The 18,823-nt window shown below is 49.4% G+C and overlaps 2 protein-coding genes across 2 annotated transcripts; both read left to right on the top strand.

Annotated features, from left to right (window-relative positions):
* Nucleotides 1-15,272: 15,272 nt before the first annotated feature.
* LOC147975895 (uncharacterized) lies at nucleotides 15,273-17,347 on the top strand. Its single transcript, XM_087520636.1, has 5 exons — nucleotides 15,273-15,673; nucleotides 16,143-16,434; nucleotides 16,541-16,720; nucleotides 16,832-17,078; nucleotides 17,139-17,347. The coding sequence occupies exons 1-5, from the start codon at nucleotides 15,273-15,275 to the stop codon at nucleotides 17,345-17,347; spliced, it is 1,329 nt and encodes a 442-aa protein (XP_087376762.1).
* A 264-nt stretch (nucleotides 17,348-17,611) lies between these two features.
* On the top strand, nucleotides 17,612-18,166 carry LOC147975894 (uncharacterized). The gene has a single exon (XM_087520635.1). It carries the CDS (start codon nucleotides 17,612-17,614, stop codon nucleotides 18,164-18,166), a length of 555 nt encoding a protein of 184 aa, XP_087376761.1.
* The last annotated feature ends 657 nt before the right edge of the window (nucleotides 18,167-18,823 follow it).

Here is an 18,823-nt window from a genome sequence, read left to right as displayed (position 1 = left end):
AGCCGGCCATGGGGCCCCAGCCAGCATAGTCAATGTACAGCTTGCCTCGGCGGCTCTTGGTCATCCGGCCCATGGTGTATCCCTTGATCCCTGCGAAGTTACCCTTGAAGAACTCAAAACCACCATGCTCTGGCCCCACGGTGGGCGCCAACTATCATGGATTTGTCATGGAGGATGCCCTAGTGAACGGGCTTAGGTGTGGAGCCATCGCACTAGGTTAGCTTAAAGGGGTTGAACGGGACAAAGGGACACAAGGAGTTACCCAGGTTCGGCCCCTCTTGACGAGGTAAAACCCTATGTCCTGCTTCTAGTTGTATTGCTTGAGTTTCGATTACAAGGGAGCAAATATGCTTGATCTAGTTCTCGATCGGTACTTTTCCTCAGTTAACCCACTGCCGGGTCACCCCTTTATATACACGTTGATGCCTGACGGCTTACAGATTCCTGGCTGGCTCACACAAACGTGACCGGCTCGGTTTCTAACTAAACCTGCCTTACAGAACAAGTTATCATATGGCGGTTCGCACCTTCGGGTCTTAAGTCACTTCCGGGTCTTGGGCCTTCTCATCTTAAGCCACCAATGGTGACCTGGCCCCTCCTAGGCGGGTCATACCTCGGAGTTATATCCCCAACAGGGGGAGTACAAGCCAAGGGATGAAACTAACCTCGGTAGAAAATGCTGGCTACTCCCGTTGTTATCCTACATAAGTAGTGGAAAGACATGATTAGTACAACAACCTTAACATGAAACAAATACAGCCAAGGTAAACAACATCATCTCCAAATGATAGCTTGAATGTGTTGGTTTCAGCATGTTGTTAAAGTGGATATAAAATGGAAGGGAATGTTACCTACAACAGGCTTAACAACCACCAAATATTGCAATTCAAATTGGTATTGTTGAAAATGAATAGAACGTAGCTCATGCTTAAACATCACACTGGATAAATTTGTAAAACAGAAATAAAGGGCATGAGTTAACTACACCAGGCATAACTAGAACCAAATATAGCCATTCAAACTGGTATTAATGAAATTGAGCTGCATATTTCCAACTTGCACATAATGAACATCACATTGTGAATGACTGAAATAAACAAGGCATAAATGATCAGTATAACAACCAAATATAGCCATTGAAAACTGGACAAAGGCTCACTCCAACCAACCAAACAAGCAAATACAGATAAACAGGGCATATCCTTGAAAACTGGACAAATGCTCACTACAATAAACCTAACGAAGAAATACAGATAAACAAGGCATCTGGTTGAAAACTAGACAAATGCTCACTACAACCAACCTAACAACCAAATATCGATAAACAAGGCATCTGCTTGATAACTGGACAAATGCTCACTACAACCAAATATAGATAAACAAGGCATCTACCCACTATAAACAACCAAATATAGCCATTCGTGAAACTGAATCGGACAATTCATAGCTAAACATCACATAGCCCTATTGAACATTACATTTTTGCATAACTGAAATAATTAAACACGGCACAGTTAAAATACCATATGGCAAAAGCTAATACAACAAAGGGTACGAGTTGGCTAGCTAGAAAAGTTAAGATTTGCTGATAGGATGTTGCCTCACTTGTCATGGATGGGATCCTTCCTGTTGGAAGAGCATAGTCCCATGGTGCGCTCTCTGATGTCGCAGATGGGCTATTTCACCTTGGAAGATCCTTTGTGGGTGCCTCCTCGTGGTCATGGTCGATGAGATCTGACTTGGCAATTGAGGATCCCAAGCCGCCGCCATAGAACATGTCCTTCACAAATGACAAAATGGGTTTGATGGCGTACAAGGATCACAAATCCTTGACCGCTTGGCGGAGGAGATCAGTGGCAGGGCCTTCGAAGAGATCGATAGCGGTTAAACCATAGGGAATGGGGATGGACCACCTAACCTGTGACATGGCCCGCATGAAGCTATCACTATCAACAAGCTTGATGTCGTAGCCTGCTTTCCCGAGATACAGTAATACGCTAGCCCGCTGACATGAAGCCTTTGGCATGGCAACGTAGTGAACATCCTCGCAGGCTTTCGAGGTGAAGTGTTGCTCTAGGATTGACAGGTCGGGACGAATGTTGGCCACCTCGCCAATGTCCTCTAGAGAGGACATGATAAACCTATTTTTGGCCGAACGCTTGTCCCGCTCCCCAGGATACGTGGTCGGGCTTAGGCTGCGACTCTCTCGAGTAGGGGATGTGGATCTACAGGGGAGGGACACCATAGGCCTCATCTAAAAACTCAGGGGGGCGATAGTATGGGAATCGTTGGCTAAATTGAACTTTATTATCTAAGATAGGAGGCACTTGAAGACTGGCATGGGTTGGCGGCGGCGAGCTAGGGTTCGAGTGGGGGTGTGGGGACCGTGGAGGGGGGCGTGGGCCGGGGTGGTGTTTGAGGATATGCCGCTACTTCTAATTTTTTTTAGTCATGGCGGGTGGATATTGTGGTGGACGATGGAGGGCGACGGTTCAAATGCCTCGGCTACTGGAATTTTAGTATATGGTCGGTGGAGGAGGAGTCGGAGTGACGGATGAAATACCGCGGCTACTTAAATTTGGGTAAATGAATTGATGCAGGGCGGGAGCACCCAAGATCGCACATGGTCCAATAAGAATATGCGTGTATGATAATAAGGAAAAGCGGCGGAACCACCGGTTTTTCCATCGCTCAAGGCGGGTAGTTTTTTTAGATTTCTAGCTAGCTGGTCTATCGGACACGGTTCGTCCTAATTTTCAGACGTAGATGTGGAATTTATTCTAAATAAACTTCCTGCCTTTGGCTTGCGCAGGTGGTGATTTTACAGCGCACTAGCATCGCACGCGGTTAAGCAACTACCTCCACCCTTGCTCGCACTTGCATAGTCATGGTGATTTTACAGCGCATTAGCATCGCACACGGTTAAGGAACTACCTCCACCCTTGCTCGCACTTGCACAGTCGTGGTGATATCATAGTGCACTAGCATCACACATGGTTAAGCTAGTACCTCCACCCTTGCCCGTGCTTGTGCAGTCGTGATGATTTCACAGTGCACTAGCATCGTAGTCTTCATATATAGCACCACTTGGCAACAAAGAAACATGAGGGTCAGAAGTCAACCATACCGGCATGTGGCCCAAATTTATATGAATGAAAAGGGCGGCGTGTGATATTCAAATTTCCAATGCACAACTTTGACCATGCGGGCCCACGGTTGAGCACGTCGTCGAAGATCGATGTAGGAGTAGGAGGAAACCATTCATGGCCAAACCCCCCTCGTTATCTGTCAAAGGGATGATATATATATAGACCCTTGGGAGCCCACAAATATGTGTGTCGTCACAAAAGCTGCACAAGGGCGATGTGGTCAATCAGAAGACCCTCTTTACCATGCATGTGGCCCAAACATATGTATGGGTGGTGTGTGATTTGTTTAAATCCCCAATGCACAACTTCAATGGGGCACCAACTGCATTACAAACTGAACACCGTACCGCCAAGCCAGGTTCAAGACATGCAATGCCGGTTCCCCAACTCCGTGGTGGTGGTGGTGGGGGGGTGTCGTCCAATGCATGTGCTCAAACTTGATTCGGTGTAACATGGCACATAGAGCAATAGAAAACCGTCATGGTCAAACCCTTCTCGTACATTGGGTCAAAGGGATAAATTGTGTGGGCCCCCTCATTATTGATCAAGGATGATATATATAGACCTCGGGGAGCCCACTAATATGTGTGTCATCTATAAACCGCACAAGGGATACGTTCTCGATCAGAACACCCCTATACCCTGCATGCGGTCCGAAATTTTTTATGGATGGTGTGTGATTTGTCAAAATACCCAATGCACAACTTCGATGGGGCTCCAACTACATTACTAACATAAATTAAAAACCGAACATCATACCCCCTAGCTAGGTTAAAGACATACGATCTCGATGCCGCAACTTCGAGGCGGGCGGGGGGTGTCGTCCAACGCATGTGCTCCACCTTGATTTGGTCTAACATGGCACACAAAGCAAGAGGAAACCGTCATTGTCAAACCCTTCTTGCACATTGGGTCAAAGGGATAGATTATGTGGGCCTACGAATCTCGATCATTCTCCAATTTTTGATAACAAGAAATAATGAAAGAAACATATTCTACAAATTACCAAAACAAGGATCCCAAGGTTTATAAAATCGTCATGACAGGTCACTGTAGACACATTTAGATGATAAATGTCTGTAATGACCGTATCATGGCGCTTTAATGAAGCTTGAGATATGCAACTTCCCATTGGGTCACCCATCCTTACACTCCTCCAGCCCTGACACGCTTAACTTATGCGTTCTATTAGACTCAGCTAGCGGATTGGAAGCCGCCCCTTGCTGATAAAACTTGCCTCCTTGCCTTTAAGGCGTTTCACGCTGGTCACCATATGGGACCTACTCCCTACTATCACAAACATTTGTGCTTTTAGAAACTATGTGCTATCTTTACATGGCAGGTGTGTCGCCGCCTAGCCTTCTATGAGCACTTAAACTGGCAGCGGGAAACGAATGGGAGAACAGGCGGGAGACTGATGGGAGGAGTGGCGGGAAACAGTAGTGTGTTTGGATATATAACACCATTAGTATGGAAAACTTAGTAAAGAAGGAAGTGCGAGTGCCAGACGGTTGACTAGAACCGCTTTAAATATCCAGGGTTCATTTGGCCTTTTTATACATTATAATTAAGTTTTATAAGCATTAGTTTAATGTGCATAATTCAAATTAGTGCACAAAAATGGCTACAAAAATCATACATGTGTCCTTGGATGTATGTTTAGGTCCCATGCAAAGAATGGGAATGAATTACAACCGTCTCAGCGTCTGGCTCCGCCTCGGACATTGAGAATCTCGGTTTTTAAATCCCTGTAAATCCAAAACTCACCCGAAAAATCGTGAAACTTGGCACGGTGTCACGACATGGCACATATAGGTCATGGAATTTTTTTGTCCATTTTGGGGCAAGTTTTATTACAAGCCTCTTATAAACCGAAGCTTCTCTCAAGAAGCCTTATGGTTCCGATAGGGAAATGTGTCCCCCTTGTGGGTGAAATGATAATTGCTGCATCTTCTCGCCTTGTATTTTTTTCTACAAACAACTTTGAGCGAGAGGATATCTGTGCTGAAATTTAAAATTATTTAGGGTTCGTTTGGCCTTTTTAAACAATAGTTTAGTTTCCTAGGCATTTAATGTTCGTAATTCAAATTTGAACTACAAATACATGCTCCAGTGCACCAAAATGGCTAGAAAAAATCATGCATGTGTCGTTGGGTGCATGTTTAGGTCCCATGCAAGGAATGACAATGAATTACAACTGTCTCTACGTCCTAGCTCATCCTCAAACATTGGGAATCTTGGGTTTTAAATCCCCGTAAATCCAAAACTCACTAGAAAATCATGATAGTTTGCATGGTGTCACGACATGGCACATATATGTCGTGGTTAAAAAATTGTCCAATTTGGGCCAATCTTTATTACAAACCTCTTAAAAACCAGAGCTTCTCGCAAGAACCCTCGTGGTTTCGATAGGGAAATGTGTCCCCCTTGTGGGCGAAAGGATAATCGCTCCCTCTTCTTGCCTTGTACTTTTTTCTATAGACAACATGGAACAATGGGAGATTCGTGTTGAACTTTGAGATTATTCAGGATTCGTTTGGACTTTTTTATACATGAATTGAGTTTTGTAGGCATTTGATTGCATAATTCAAATCTAAACTGCAAATACATGCTCAAGTGCACAAAAATGGCTAGAAAAATCGTACATGTGTCCTTGGGTGCATGTTTAGGTCACATGCAAGGAATGATAATGAATTCAACCATCTTGGTGTCCTGGCTCGGCCTCAAACATTGGGAATCTTGGTTTTTAAATCTCTGTAAATCCGAAACTCACCAGAAAATCATAAAATTTGACATGGTGTCACGAAATTGCACATATATGTTGTGGTAAAAAATTCTCCAGTTTGGGCCAAGCTTTATTAGAAGCCTCTTACAAACTAGAGCTTCTCGCACCCTCGTGGTTCCGCTAGGGAAATGTGCCCCTATTGTGGGTAAAACAATAATTGCCGCCTCTTCTCCCCTTGTATTTTGTTTTCTACAGGCAAAATAGAATAACAGGAGTTTCGTGCTGAAATTTGAAACTATTCAGGGTTCATTTGGCCATTTTATGTATTAATTGAGTTTTCTAGGCATTTAATGTCCATAATTAAAATTTGAACTACAAGCACATGCTCTAGTGCAGCAAAATGGGTGGAAAATCATACATGTGTCCTTGGGTGCATGTTTAGGTCTCATTCAAGGAATGGGCATGAATTACAAACGTCTCGTCGTTCTGAAACATTGAGAATCTTAGTTTTAAAATCACAGTAAATCCAAAACTCACCGAAAAATCATGAAACTTGGCATGGTTTCGTGACATGGCACATATATGTCGCGATAAAAAATTATCTAGTTTAAGACAAGGCGGACACATTAATAGCTAAAGAAGTCCTTTTGGAACAAATAACTGACACATCAATATAGCAAATTGTTGTATTATTTGAACTGTGTGTGTTCTGGTAACCATTTAAGTGCGGCCACACATCCCTCTTTTTATGGGATAGGAGTAGCTTTGTCTTGGTTCATTGGTCCTCTTCGTACTTTGTGCCAATATTTAACCATAGTCGGTGCCGTGAGTGTAGCTGTTTGATTAGACGAGACGAGCGCGAGATGTCCGCCATGTACGCTTGACGGGATGCCTGCAAGCAGTCCGCCGTGCAGGCTTGATGGGACGCTTGTGACCTGTCCACCACGTAGGCTAAACAAGACACGTGCGAGCAGTGCACCGCGCCTGCTCACCGGGAAGCGAGCTCTTTGACCTCCACCCACCAGCCGCCTATGTCGCTCACAACTTCTCAATTAATGGTGGCCAAGATGCTATTTAACATGCGGTTAATTAAAGCACCTGGACGGAGGGTGTTTGCTTGTGATCCCATGGCCCCACTCAATGTTAGCATTTGATTTGTTCATGTTTTTAGCTCATATGCCAGATAATTTTGAATTCCACATGCGGCAACAGATATTACAAAGACAAAATAAAATGGCAACGGATACATGATGAGAAATTTACAATGGCGCGGATAATAATTGTCTTACATATTATGGATAATATAAATTGCCACATGCGGCAACACCCGAAAGAGACGGGGTCAGGAGAAGAAGGAAATCGGATAAAAAGATCTGGGTCGCTATGTACTGTCTCTACTCCTTGATGGATCGCCGGGCGACGAGAACCTCCAGCTCCTTCTTCAGTTCCTCACGACTTTGCTTTACAGCAGCCACGTATTCCTCCAGCTCCAGCTCGTGGTTGATGCAGAGCTTCCTCAAGCTACCCATCAGTTCCTCGATGACCGCTTTCAGCGTCATCCCCGAGGCACTGCTCTGCTCATCTAGCTTCTTCCAGTTGTCGGCCTCCTCCTCCTTCTCTACGAGCACCTTGAGGAGCTTTGCATTGTCACCCATGAGTTGCTCGTCGACTCCGGTCGCCTTCTGAACCGAGGCATCACTAATGTTGAGCAGCTTCATCAAGCTGTCGACCGGCTCCTACTTCTTAATTAGGCCAGCAAGAATGTCATCATCACTGCCCAAGGACTTCAGCACCGCCAGCTCGTTGCAATCGTCGATGCGGCGAGTGCACTTGTGAGAGCCGTCGCATGCCGGTGAGAGCTCGTTTCAGTGCTCCGCGGCACGCCAGGACATCGCTATGGCAGTTGCCGCGTAGCGGCGAGACCTCTGTAGTGCTTCTGCGGCCTTGGTCTTTGCTCCTTGGTTATATGTCGACCTGAAACTCCTCCTACCGGTGATGGCAAAGACCTGTTTTTTGGGTGCTGAGGAGAGGAATTGTGAAGAAATTTTCAAGTGGGTAGTTTTTATAGCCCAGTGCTAACTGGGAACACGTTTAGGTTGGTTGGTGTGAATAGATTTGCAATTACATCATGGTAATCTAGAATCTCACAAGAAACAAGCTCAAAATTTATTAATGGTTCTAGGATCGAAGCCCAAAATGGTTCCCGGATGGTGTACGTGGGCCCATGTTCTCAGACATGTACATGTCTTCCCATGATCACACATGGTCCAGATATCACCATCGTATCCGATGGATGGGTCGTCGCGCCTCCCACGAGTGGCAGAAGGTTGACCAGAATTGTAATATGCAGGTGTGGTTGCTCGTTGTTCAGGTGGCCGTGACGCGCTCTGCACATGCCCTCCTGTGTGCTCTACTTGTCGTTGAGGTGGTCGTGGCATGCTCTGCTCTCGTTCGTCTGTGTGTTTTGCTCGCCATTGAGGCATATTTAGAATGGCAATGGTTAATAATTGTCTTACATATTCAGGATAATTAAAAATGACACATGCAGCAACGCCCAAAACACACACAAGTTACATATGCTTAGTTACTTAAAATGTCGATAAACGACATTTACATACAATTATAATAAAATATAGGCTGGAAGGCTGAGCTGGCGGCCTTCCAACGATGGTCTTCTTGTACTCCATGATCAACATAGCACCCTTTATACCGTTCATTCCAAGTGTCCCGACCCACAACAACGTTACCCGTCTCGGCCTACAGAGCTGGTTGCACTAGCAGGCTCCTGGGGCTGTTGGGCCACTTCTAGAAGAGCTTGACAGTGTGCTATCGCGTGCAAAACGGCTCCATTTCCATGTCTCTACACTAGTAGCAAATTTTGTCCATCACCTGCATCCTCAAGATACCATGTTGGCGATGTTCTACTTCGTCGGGGATGTCAACTCCGTCGAGGATGCGCTCGAGCCTGGCCAGCACATCATCGGGATCGAAGTTGACACGGCCGCCGTCAGTAATGATGAAGTCGTAGGATGGCTGTCTCATAACTGAATCGCAGAGGTCCTTTTCCCATTCCTTGCGGGACAGTAGGCTCTCAATGAGCACCGGTGACGGAGGCACTTCAGCTGGGTCGTCTATCATGCCGCCTAGCAGCTCTGGATCTTTTGCATGGTGGATGTCAAACTCCTCAACACACTTCCTCTACAATATGTCCATTGCGCCCTCAAGGACTTCCGTGGCGATATCACCGTCGATGGGCCATGGCGCCTGCACCAGCTGATGAAGCTCTTGTTCCAGACCTACTCTGGCCCGTTCTCCTCGCCGAAGATATAACATAGGAAGGGGTCGACGTCGAAGCTTTCGTCGGTGCCTGACATGCTCGGAATAACTAATGGTAGATGGGTGTGGACTATATCAATGCACACTGTCACGACAGTGCGTTGGCGCCTGGGACATATGGAGCAAGCCACTTGCTGGTGGTGCGAAACCGATTAGGGAAGAGGCAGGAAGCATTGGCGTGGATTGTGGGACATGTGTATAACATCATTAATTTCTGCACTAGGTGTATGTGTTCATATAGGTACAACCTCCGTCGTGGTTTATTGGCCCCCTTCATATTTTGTCGTACCAAAGTTTGACCTTAGATTTAACTAAGGATATATTAATGCATGTCACCGAAAAAGGTGCTAAGGAGGCTAAGGAGGCTAGGATGAGACGGGTTCCCGAGGAATCCCCCAAAGGTTTCCATTTCAGGGCTACAAGGCCAAGACCACGGTCTCGAAAGGTTGGAGGTCATCACGGAGCCCACCGCTGTGTCACGGCCAGAAGCTTTGCAGGCGAAGACCACCTTTCATCTGGATTAGATGTACTACTTGTTGCGTTTCAAATTGGTCATTGTGGGATCCCTTCTCGCCTAGGTTTTGAGGGAAGAGGACCAAAACCACTATAAATATAGGTGAGCCGCCACCGTAGAGAGGGATCGGACCAAAACCAGATACCTTCCACCCTCACCACCTTAGCCCTCGCAAGGCTGTTCATCCTCTGTACTTGTTCATCCTCAGCACCTCGTGAGGCCAATCCACCACAAAGAAGGAGTAGGGTTTTACACCGCAAGGTGGCCCGAACCTGGGTAAACTGTTGTGTTCACCTTCATACCCGTTCGTGCATGTACCAGGTGACGCTAGGCTGTAAGACGATGAGCTTGAGACATGAGGGGTTGAGATCTTCACACACGTCTTAGAGTATGAACCTTCTTGGGTCTGCGGAGCATCAATCCGACATTTGGCCTGCCAGGTAGGGGCGTGTCGAAGTACGCTCCTCCGCCGACCGCGCTTCGTCCTCACCTCGCTACCCCCATGGTAGGTGCCGCCTTGCGGGCGTGGCCGTCTGAGCCGTACGGGAGTACCGCGGGTTACCCAACTTTCACCCCCAATCTGCGCTGGGTGCAATGGCCTGCGAAGTTCAGGACGGCGGTGCCATCGCGGTATGGCAGCGTTGCGGACCCCGAAGAGTTCTTCCGGTCATACGAGAAGGCCATCGAGCTAGCTGGAGGCAATTACAAGGCCATGGCAAAATGGTTCCCCCTGGCCCTCACGGAGGCCCCTCGATCCTGGCTCCGCGGCCTCCCGCGTGCATCGATCTCCTACTGGGAAGAACTTTGCGACCAGTTCGTCACACGCTTCATAGCTCCGGCACCCCATATGGTCGCGTGCATTATCGGCGGGTCGCAGGCGCCTACTTCTGGCCGCCACATCAAGCAGTATCTCCGTCGGCAAGGTGCTGCTCGGCCACGGCGCAAGGATGTGCAAGGCTGCGCTGAGCCTGAAACTGACATCACCTTTGAATCTAGAGACCACCCCAAGACCATGGTGGCCGCAGGTGCCCTCCCTATGTTGTGCATGCCCACCATCAGCAACGTTGCGGTGACCAAGACACTCATCGACGGAGGCGCCGGCCTGAAAATCCTCTCTGTGGAAACCTTCGACCTACTTGAAGTGCCATATGACCAGCTCCTTCCCACCAAGCCTTTCTTGGGGGTGGTTAAGGGCTCAGCCACCCCCTGGGAAAGATACGCCTCTCAGTGACCTTCAACACATGCGACAACTGCCACACCAAGGTCATCGACTTCGATGTTGTCCACATTGACCTCCCGTACAATGCCATCCTGGGGTATCCGGCCCTCGCCAAGTTCATGGCGGCGACCCATTCAGGCTACAACTTTGTCAAGATGCTGGGCAGCAGCGGCATCATCACGGTGGTCGGGGATACGAAAGACATGGTCCTTGTTCTCAAGCTCACCTACAGGGCCATGGCTGCTTTCTGCCCTGCCGCCAGGGGCGCCGCGGAAGCTGAGGAGGTGGCGCTTGTGAAGAAAAAGCAACTGTTCTCTCAGGACCGGGCCGAGACAAAGCAGGTGCCTATCGACATCGGGGGCTTGGGCCCCACTTTCACCATTGGTGCAGGCCTTCCCCCAGACCAAGAGGAGGCGCTGGTTGGATTCCTAAGGGATAACAAAGATGTATTTGCGTGAGAAGCGTCCGACTTGGTTGGTGTCCCAAGGGAGGTAATTGAGCACCACTTGATGGTGTGCCCAGGTGCACAAGAAAAGCAAGTGCTCATCGTCTAGGAGGTCGGCAAGTGTGGCACCCCGGCTCAGAGCAATCGGTTTGCCATCCATTGCCAGCCCAGAGACCATGTCTTCTGGCAACACAACATCTTGGTACAGAAAAAAACCGTTTTGTTGATGTTATTAGATCATAGTTCATATTACAATAGGTGACGAGGCCAAGCGGCACACACGGTGCGGCTGAACAATATGTACATTATTTAGTGAACATAAAGAGGCCTCGATCGTAGCAACTACGCGGCAGCGAAACAACAGCGTAGTGGAACTCCATAGCACAGGGACACCGATGTGGACACGATCTAGACTCGGACAGCACTCCTTTCCAACGAGACTTCCCAGAAAGCTGGCATGACACGATAGGTTAGTACATTGAATGTACTTGCAAGCTCACAACAAACATAAACATAATGACAAACAATATCATGATATTTAATCGATTGATTTACTAATGCAACATCATATCATGCATGCTGTGATCATGCTCTTGTGATATAAGTCCTTCGGACTTGCTTACCAATGGTGATCGTTCTTGGATCACAAACGGACCGACCTCATGGTCTTTGATCTGGTTACCTCGTAACCAAATGATGATTTTTCCGGCGATCACAACCATGACCAACACTTGGTCGCCAACATCAAGATGATTTACCCACCATCTTCCTCTCAACAGTGCAAAGTTCATACCTTAGTGTGCAAAATTAATTAAACGTTGACCCATGGTGTGACCTACTTTCGAGCATGTCCATAACCGTGGACTCGACTATCAATAGATTGAATACACTCTATAGAGGTAGCGCACTCTACCCACACCACGGAACCCATGGCCTCGCACTCCCATTCAGGTGGACCAACGGGGTTCTGACGAAACCCCTCCATTGCCATGACACTCTCCCAGCCACTCTGACTCACTCCCCACTGGGCTAGTCCTGGGTGGCCCCGTGTCTACCAAAGACACCAGCGGCCACCGTCGTGGCAAAACATCAATGGTCCCAAACAGGGACAAGGTACCATAACAACAACGGGCACACAAGGTTATGTCTGCTTACCGGGCCAGGGTACCACACGCCCATAACCTTCCCTCGTTGGAGGCACCGACCAGAGGCATGACAACGGACCGAATAAAGGCCTTCCCATAAAGGCAAATGTGGTTGCACCGGGAAAACTCGATTCAGTGGCACCATGACCCGGTAAACAATATATTCAAGTAACCGGTGTCAAAATATGCCATGAAATGCAGCACTAACATGTGCATCATATAACAACGGAAATAGCTGGGTCAACGATATCCACACTAAGCATAAACATCAACTACTCATAACAATCCTCTGGTTATGATTAATCATCACTTTAAACAGAATCTTTAATTAGCAAATTTATCATTTTTCTCATCCAAGAAAATACTCAAAATAATTACTTATATCCATAACCATATTACTTCTTCATAACAAATATTACTTCTAGTTACTTAACCAACTTAGTTAGCTTCAATTTTCTGTAAATTAATCATAACTACTTAAATAAGAAACTAACAAAATACAAATAATATTCTAGTGATTTAAATGCATGGATTAAATCATTAATTCAGGTTGAAAAATCACAAATATTGTAATGGCACCATGAAAATGTTGTTGTGGCTTGCCTTAGTGCAATGAGGTTCACAACGCTCCTGGTGATCCTCAAGACAAGCTTCATTATCTGAAAGCATTATAAACACAAAAAGAAAACATCAAGAACCCTTATGAAATTCACCAGAAAATCTAGGCAGCTGAGAAAAATCTCATTTTTGGTGACTGCTAGATTTCTTCATAAAGAACACAATGCAAAAGGAATCAATTCATTTGGACTTATGGTTAAAAAGTTTTGGCTATTTGAAGCTCTCTGGATAGAATTGAATATTTGAATTTAAATAAACAGAACTGGGGGGGGCGACGTCGAAGTCGTAAAACGTCACGGGCGCCACCAATCATACCGCTTTGGGTGCGTACAGAGTGGCTGACTAGCGGGCCCCGCTAGTCAGGTGAGAGGGAGGGGGTAGGGAAACAGAGAGCGGCGCGGCTCCGCCAGAGCACATGCCGGCGAGGAGAGCTCCTTGGCCAGAACTAGAGGGAGGGATCGAAAGAGAAGACGGAGGTGCACCTACCCGTACCCATAGGTTAGCTAGGGGTGGTCGAACGGTGATGGAAACGGCCTCTCCAGCGGCGACAGAATGCAGAGGTCGCCAGAGTTGAAGACGACGGTGACTAGAGGCGACACCAGGGGCTCCAAACAGGCGGAATGGCACCACCGAAGCATGGCGGAGGCCTTGGAAGGCTGGCCCGAGCCTGGGAGGGCATGGAGCTGTGGAGACGACCCGAAATGATCGCCGGCGAGCTCGAGCTCAGGGACGGCGGCCCGCGGCCTGCCCTACCAGGCTACGGCTTTCTACTTGATCATGGAGTCTGTGTGAGGAGTGGATGATGCTCGAGGAGGCTGGGGAGGGCTCTATTTATAGCCGAGTGATGAGGGGGGGGGGGGTTTGGGCTCCGCCGGAGGACACCTGGACACAGTGCCCGACGATGAACGGCATCCGTGGGTGAGGGGGAAGGCGACGTAGCTGACGCGGGCACTGTGGGCGAGCGGAGACGGGCACCGGGGTGAGAGGGTGGCGACGAACACAGTGTGCAGTGCACTATTGCATTGGCCGGACCACGCCCATGCTCACTGCGGCGAGGTCATGCGTCGGCGAGCGCCAGGACGGATTTAAGAGGGTCGGAACGATGATCGTGGCGATGTTTGGCAAGGTTCGGCAGTCGGGGAAATGAGCACGCGCGCAACAAAGCACTCGGCGGCACTCAAAGCATGGTGACATGCAGGTTGGCACCGTGCACACGCATGGTCACCGCGTGAACTCTGACCTCAGGCCGACCTAAGCCTAAACTTCATGTCTGGCGTGTAGTTCGTTGTAGATTGAGAGGTTACCATGCTTTGGTTTGAGCTCAGACGTAGTAGAATGGATTTCAACTCCCTGGTAAGTTTCTGGTCAGTAACTTTGAGAGCTTACTATGGTCAAACTACTGAGAGTTGGGAGCTGGTCTTTGGAGGTTAGCGATCATCTACTAAGGTGATGATGCACAAGAAAAATCAGCCACAATAGAGCAAGTAAAATGGTAGCTGCTGTAGAAACCACCATTTCTGTCCAGAGCAGAAAATATTTTCTGTAGAAAAAATATTCCAAAAAGTGATGAAATGTTTTTGCTCAGGAAGGTGCCCTAGGGTTCAAATAATATTTGGGAATTTTCTCAGATTTTTGTGGGCAAGAAAAATTGGCGTTGCTTTGGAGCACATTGAGCTAGCTAGGGTTTAAGAGAGGGAAATGAATATTATTTTTAGGTGAACTAGAGAGAAATGGTAGTTAGAGAGGGAAATGAGGCACTTGAGTGAAAGTCAAGGGTACACAAGTGTTTAAGTCCATTTGAAAAGATTCAAAACTCCGAATTTCAAAACCAAACCAAATGAAAATCAGGCAAAGAGAAGAGGGCAAAAACCAGGCTGTCACAGCAAGATTGAAGAGGCCGACATCATTCGGGAAGTATGGCTCCCAGATTGGTTGGTGAATCCTGTGATTGTCCCCAAGAAAGGCGCGAAGAAGCGCATGTGCGTCGACTACACGGGCCTCAACAAAACTTGCCCTCAGGACCCTTTGCCGCTCTCGCGTATCGACTAGATTGTGGATTCGATTGCCGAGTGCGATCTGTTGTGTTTTTTGGATGCTTTCTCGGGATATCATCAAATCAAGATGGCGACAGAGGATGTAGAGAAGACAACTTTCATCTCCCCATGTGAAGTGTACTACTACACTTGCATGCCCTTCGAGCTGCGGAACACTGGTGCAACTTTCCAGCGGCTGATGCACATCACGGTCAGGCAGCAGTTGGGGAAGAATGCAGAGGCATACGTCAACGACATCATGGTCAAGTCGCGGGAGGCAAGGACACTAATAAAAGACCTAGAAGAAACATTCACGAACCTAAGCAGCATAAACCTGAAGCTCAATCCGGAGAAGTGTGTGTTCGGGGTCCCGTTCGGCAAGCTGCTGGGCTTCCTGTTGTCGCACCGAGGGATCGAGGCCAACCCAGAGAAGGTCAAGGCGGTAGAGCGGATGAGCCCGCCAAGGAGATGTAGAAGCTTGCGGAGTGCGTAACCTCCTTCGGGTGCTTCATCTCCAAGATTGGCGAGCGCGCCTCCCTTTCTTCAAGTTGATGAAAACAGGTCCCGTTCGAGTGGACCCCAAAAGCTGAGGCGGCCTTCGAAGACCTCAAGCGATAACTCGCGAGCCCACGTGTCATGGTGGCGCCTCGTCTGTGTGAGCCCCTAGTGCTTTACATGGAGGCCACTCCCCACTCGGCCAGTGTGGCACTCGTGGCGGTCAGGGAAGGACCCACCGGTGCTGGCTTGAAGCAAGGAGGCATGCGAGAGGCCGCGCAACCTTCGCTGCCCCAGGATGGCGCTCTTGAGGATCCCGTTGCTTCATCGACCCGCGATCATCACGAATCCCTCGTGCTCCTCACAGAGCAAGACATCTCTGACTCTTCACCCCTCATCGAGCATCTGGTGTACATCGTTAGCACTATATTGCGCGATGCGCGCATGCTACCCCATGCAACAGAAGCTCCTGCTCGCGCTCCTCATCACCTCAAGGAAGGTGCGTCACTATTTCCCACCCCGTCAAGGTCATATCGGTGTATCCCCTCGAGAAGGTGTTGCATAGCCCCAACACCACGGGAAGGGTTGCAGAATGGAACGTCGAGCTGCAGGCCGTCCAGCTGGAGTTCAGCATGACCAGGGTCATCAAGGGGGCGGCCCTGGCCAATTTTGTGGCGGAGTGGACCGACGCTCCTAATCAGGGGCTAGATGAGGGCCAATCCCTCATGCCCGATGATGAAGCACCCGACAGATGGGTCATGCACTTCAACGGTGCCTTCGCACGGCAGGGCGCGAGGCCTCGAGTCGTGCTCATCTCACCGACCAAGGACAAGCTCTCCTATGCCGTGCAACTGCTTCCAGCATGGCGAAAAGGTCTCCAACAACATTGCAGAGTACCAGGGCTTGATTGCCGGCCTCAAGGCTGCAGCCGCCCTAAGAATCAGGGGCCTCAATATCGAAGGCGACTCACAATTCCTCGTCAACTTCTCCAACAAAGAGTACAAACCAAAGGATGAGGACATGGAGGCTTACCTAGAAGAGGTATGTAAAATCCAAAAATGCTTCCTGGGCTTGGAATTGCAGCACGTCCCGCGGGCTGTGAACAAGGAAGCAGACGACATCACCAAGTGGATGTCCTGGCACGAGCCCTAGAGGCCTGGCGTCTTCGAGGAGAGGCTCCCCAAGCTTTCATCGCCCCCAGCCATAGGCCCGTCATTGCTCAGGGAGGAGCTACCGCCGGCCCCGACCTCAGGAGCCCGCTTACTCCTGGCACTGAAACCTCGGCCGGGCTACTGGACCAAGGAGTTCAATTCATACCTGCTCTATGGCACCTTTCCAGAGAAAGAGGAGGACGCTGAGCGCGAGGTCCGCCAGGCCACTGCTTATTGTTCGCAGGATGGTGAGCTATACTGGCAATGCCCCAATGGCATCTCATTGCGGTGCATATCCCAATAATAAGGGCACGAGTTGTTCGCCGATATCCACCGCGGGGACTGCGAGCACCACTCCTCAACATGCACCCCCATGGGCAAGGTGTTCCGCAGTGGTTTCTATCGGCCGATGACACTCAACGACGCCATCGAGCTTGTGCGATCCTGTGAGGCCTGCCAGTTCCACGCCAAGCAGATTCACCACCCCGCAGAAGGTCTCCTGACCATCCCGCTCTGATGGCCATTCACAATCTTGGGGTGGATATCCTAGGCCTGTTCCCTCAAGGAGCCGGTGGATACCGCTACCTCAATGTCGCCATCGACAAGTTCACCAAGGTGTGAAGGTGGAGCCTGTACACACCATCCCCGCTGCCTCAGCCGTCAAGTTCATCAAGGGCCTCGTAAGCCGTTTTGGTGTTCCCAATCGTTTCATTACTTACGATTGCTCCCAATTAATGAGCAACCTCTTCAGGAAGTACTGCGTTAAGCTTAGAACGCAGATATGCTACGCTTAAGTGGCCCACCACGGAGCAACGGCCAGGCCGAGCACGCCAGTGTGGAGGTCCTAAGGGGCATCAAGGCAAGGAGCTTCAAGAAGAAGCTCGAGGCCTGCAACAGGGGTTGTCTCGGTGAGCATCAGTCTGTGCTGTGGTCTATCCGCACCAGTGCGACTAAGCCCACCGGTGAGACCCCCTTCTTCCTTGTATACGGGGCCAAGGCGGTCCTCCCGCACAAGGTCAGTCATTATTCCCCGCGGGTCCTGGCATTCGACGAGGCGCGTCAGGATGCCTTGTGGGGGACAAACCTTGTGCTCAGGGAGGAAACCCGTCGCCAAGCCTCGCTCTGCGCCACGAGGTACCAGGAGGCCCTGCGGCATTACCACTGCCGCAACGTCCACTCCTGGACCCTCGAGGTGGGAGACCTCGTCCTGAGGCGGGTCCTTTCTGGGGAGGGCATTCACAAGTTCTCGACCATGTGGGACGGCCCGTTCAGGGTCGCCCGCGTCTCCAGGCCTGGCGCCATATGCTTCGAGATGTCGGACGTGGTCCCCATCTAGAATGCTTGGAACATCCAGCACCTTCGGAGGTTCTACCCGTGATACTCTCACATAATAATGAGTGGGGCTGTACACGCCTTGGAGTCTCCTGAGTGCCGCCCCAGGGCCTCACGGGGGATCCCACCCACGCCCAAGTGGAAGCCCCATGCTCCATGCTGGCGAACGACATGGTCAATCAGCGACTATGCCCACGCCTAGTTGAAGCCCCATGCTACGTGCTGGCGGGAAGACTAGAAGACTAGTGTAGGTGTCGGACGCAGCTATTCTTTTGCTTCGCTCTCGCAACCCATTTGCTACTTCTTGAAATGAAACTTTCAGTTCTCGCATCTTTATTCGAAAAGGGGGGAGTTTCCTTTTCTTTGTTCTTCTAGCAGTGTTTCCTCTCTTGAGTTTCGTCTTTGAGAAGTGTGATAGAAGCTGTGGCTCCCTCCATCGTGTCCCGCGAGCAGGTGCTGGGCACGGTGAATATGCTTGAACCGTCCTAGGCCGCGCCAGCAGTAGGCCTACTCATGCATACACCTCGCCAAGACCTTGGCAACATCCTCGCGCGATGCTCTTGAGCGAGCCATTGGCCCCTTGGCCTCAGGAGTGCTCGCTTCCAGGCCCTGCCGGGCATCATGCCTCGGCACGCTAATGACAGTCGGCCCTCGTTCGGGG

Source organism: Triticum urartu, chromosome 4A (genome assembly GCF_056163025.1).
Source record: "Triticum urartu cultivar PI428250 chromosome 4A, HENAU_Tu73, whole genome shotgun sequence".
NCBI classification, from domain to species: domain Eukaryota; kingdom Viridiplantae; phylum Streptophyta; class Magnoliopsida; order Poales; family Poaceae; genus Triticum; species Triticum urartu.
The sequence above is the reverse complement of the archived record's forward strand: the minus strand, read 5'-3'. Positions and strand labels throughout refer to the sequence as shown.

Excerpts from the sequence above, each read along its gene's own strand:
- LOC147975894 (XM_087520635.1), top strand. The coding sequence starts at position 17,612 with ATGCTACGCTTAAGTGGCCCACCACGGAGCAACGGCCAGGCCGAGCAC.
- LOC147975895 (XM_087520636.1), top strand. The coding sequence starts at position 15,273 with ATGGCGACAGAGGATGTAGAGAAGACAACTTTCATCTCCCCATGTGAA. Across the intron at positions 16,435-16,540 it reads ATGAAGCACCCGACAGATGG|CATGGCGAAAAGGTCTCCAA; the intron begins GTCATGCACTTC and ends AACTGCTTCCAG. Across the intron at positions 16,721-16,831 it reads TGGAGGCTTACCTAGAAGAG|AGGCCTGGCGTCTTCGAGGA; the intron begins GTATGTAAAATC and ends CACGAGCCCTAG.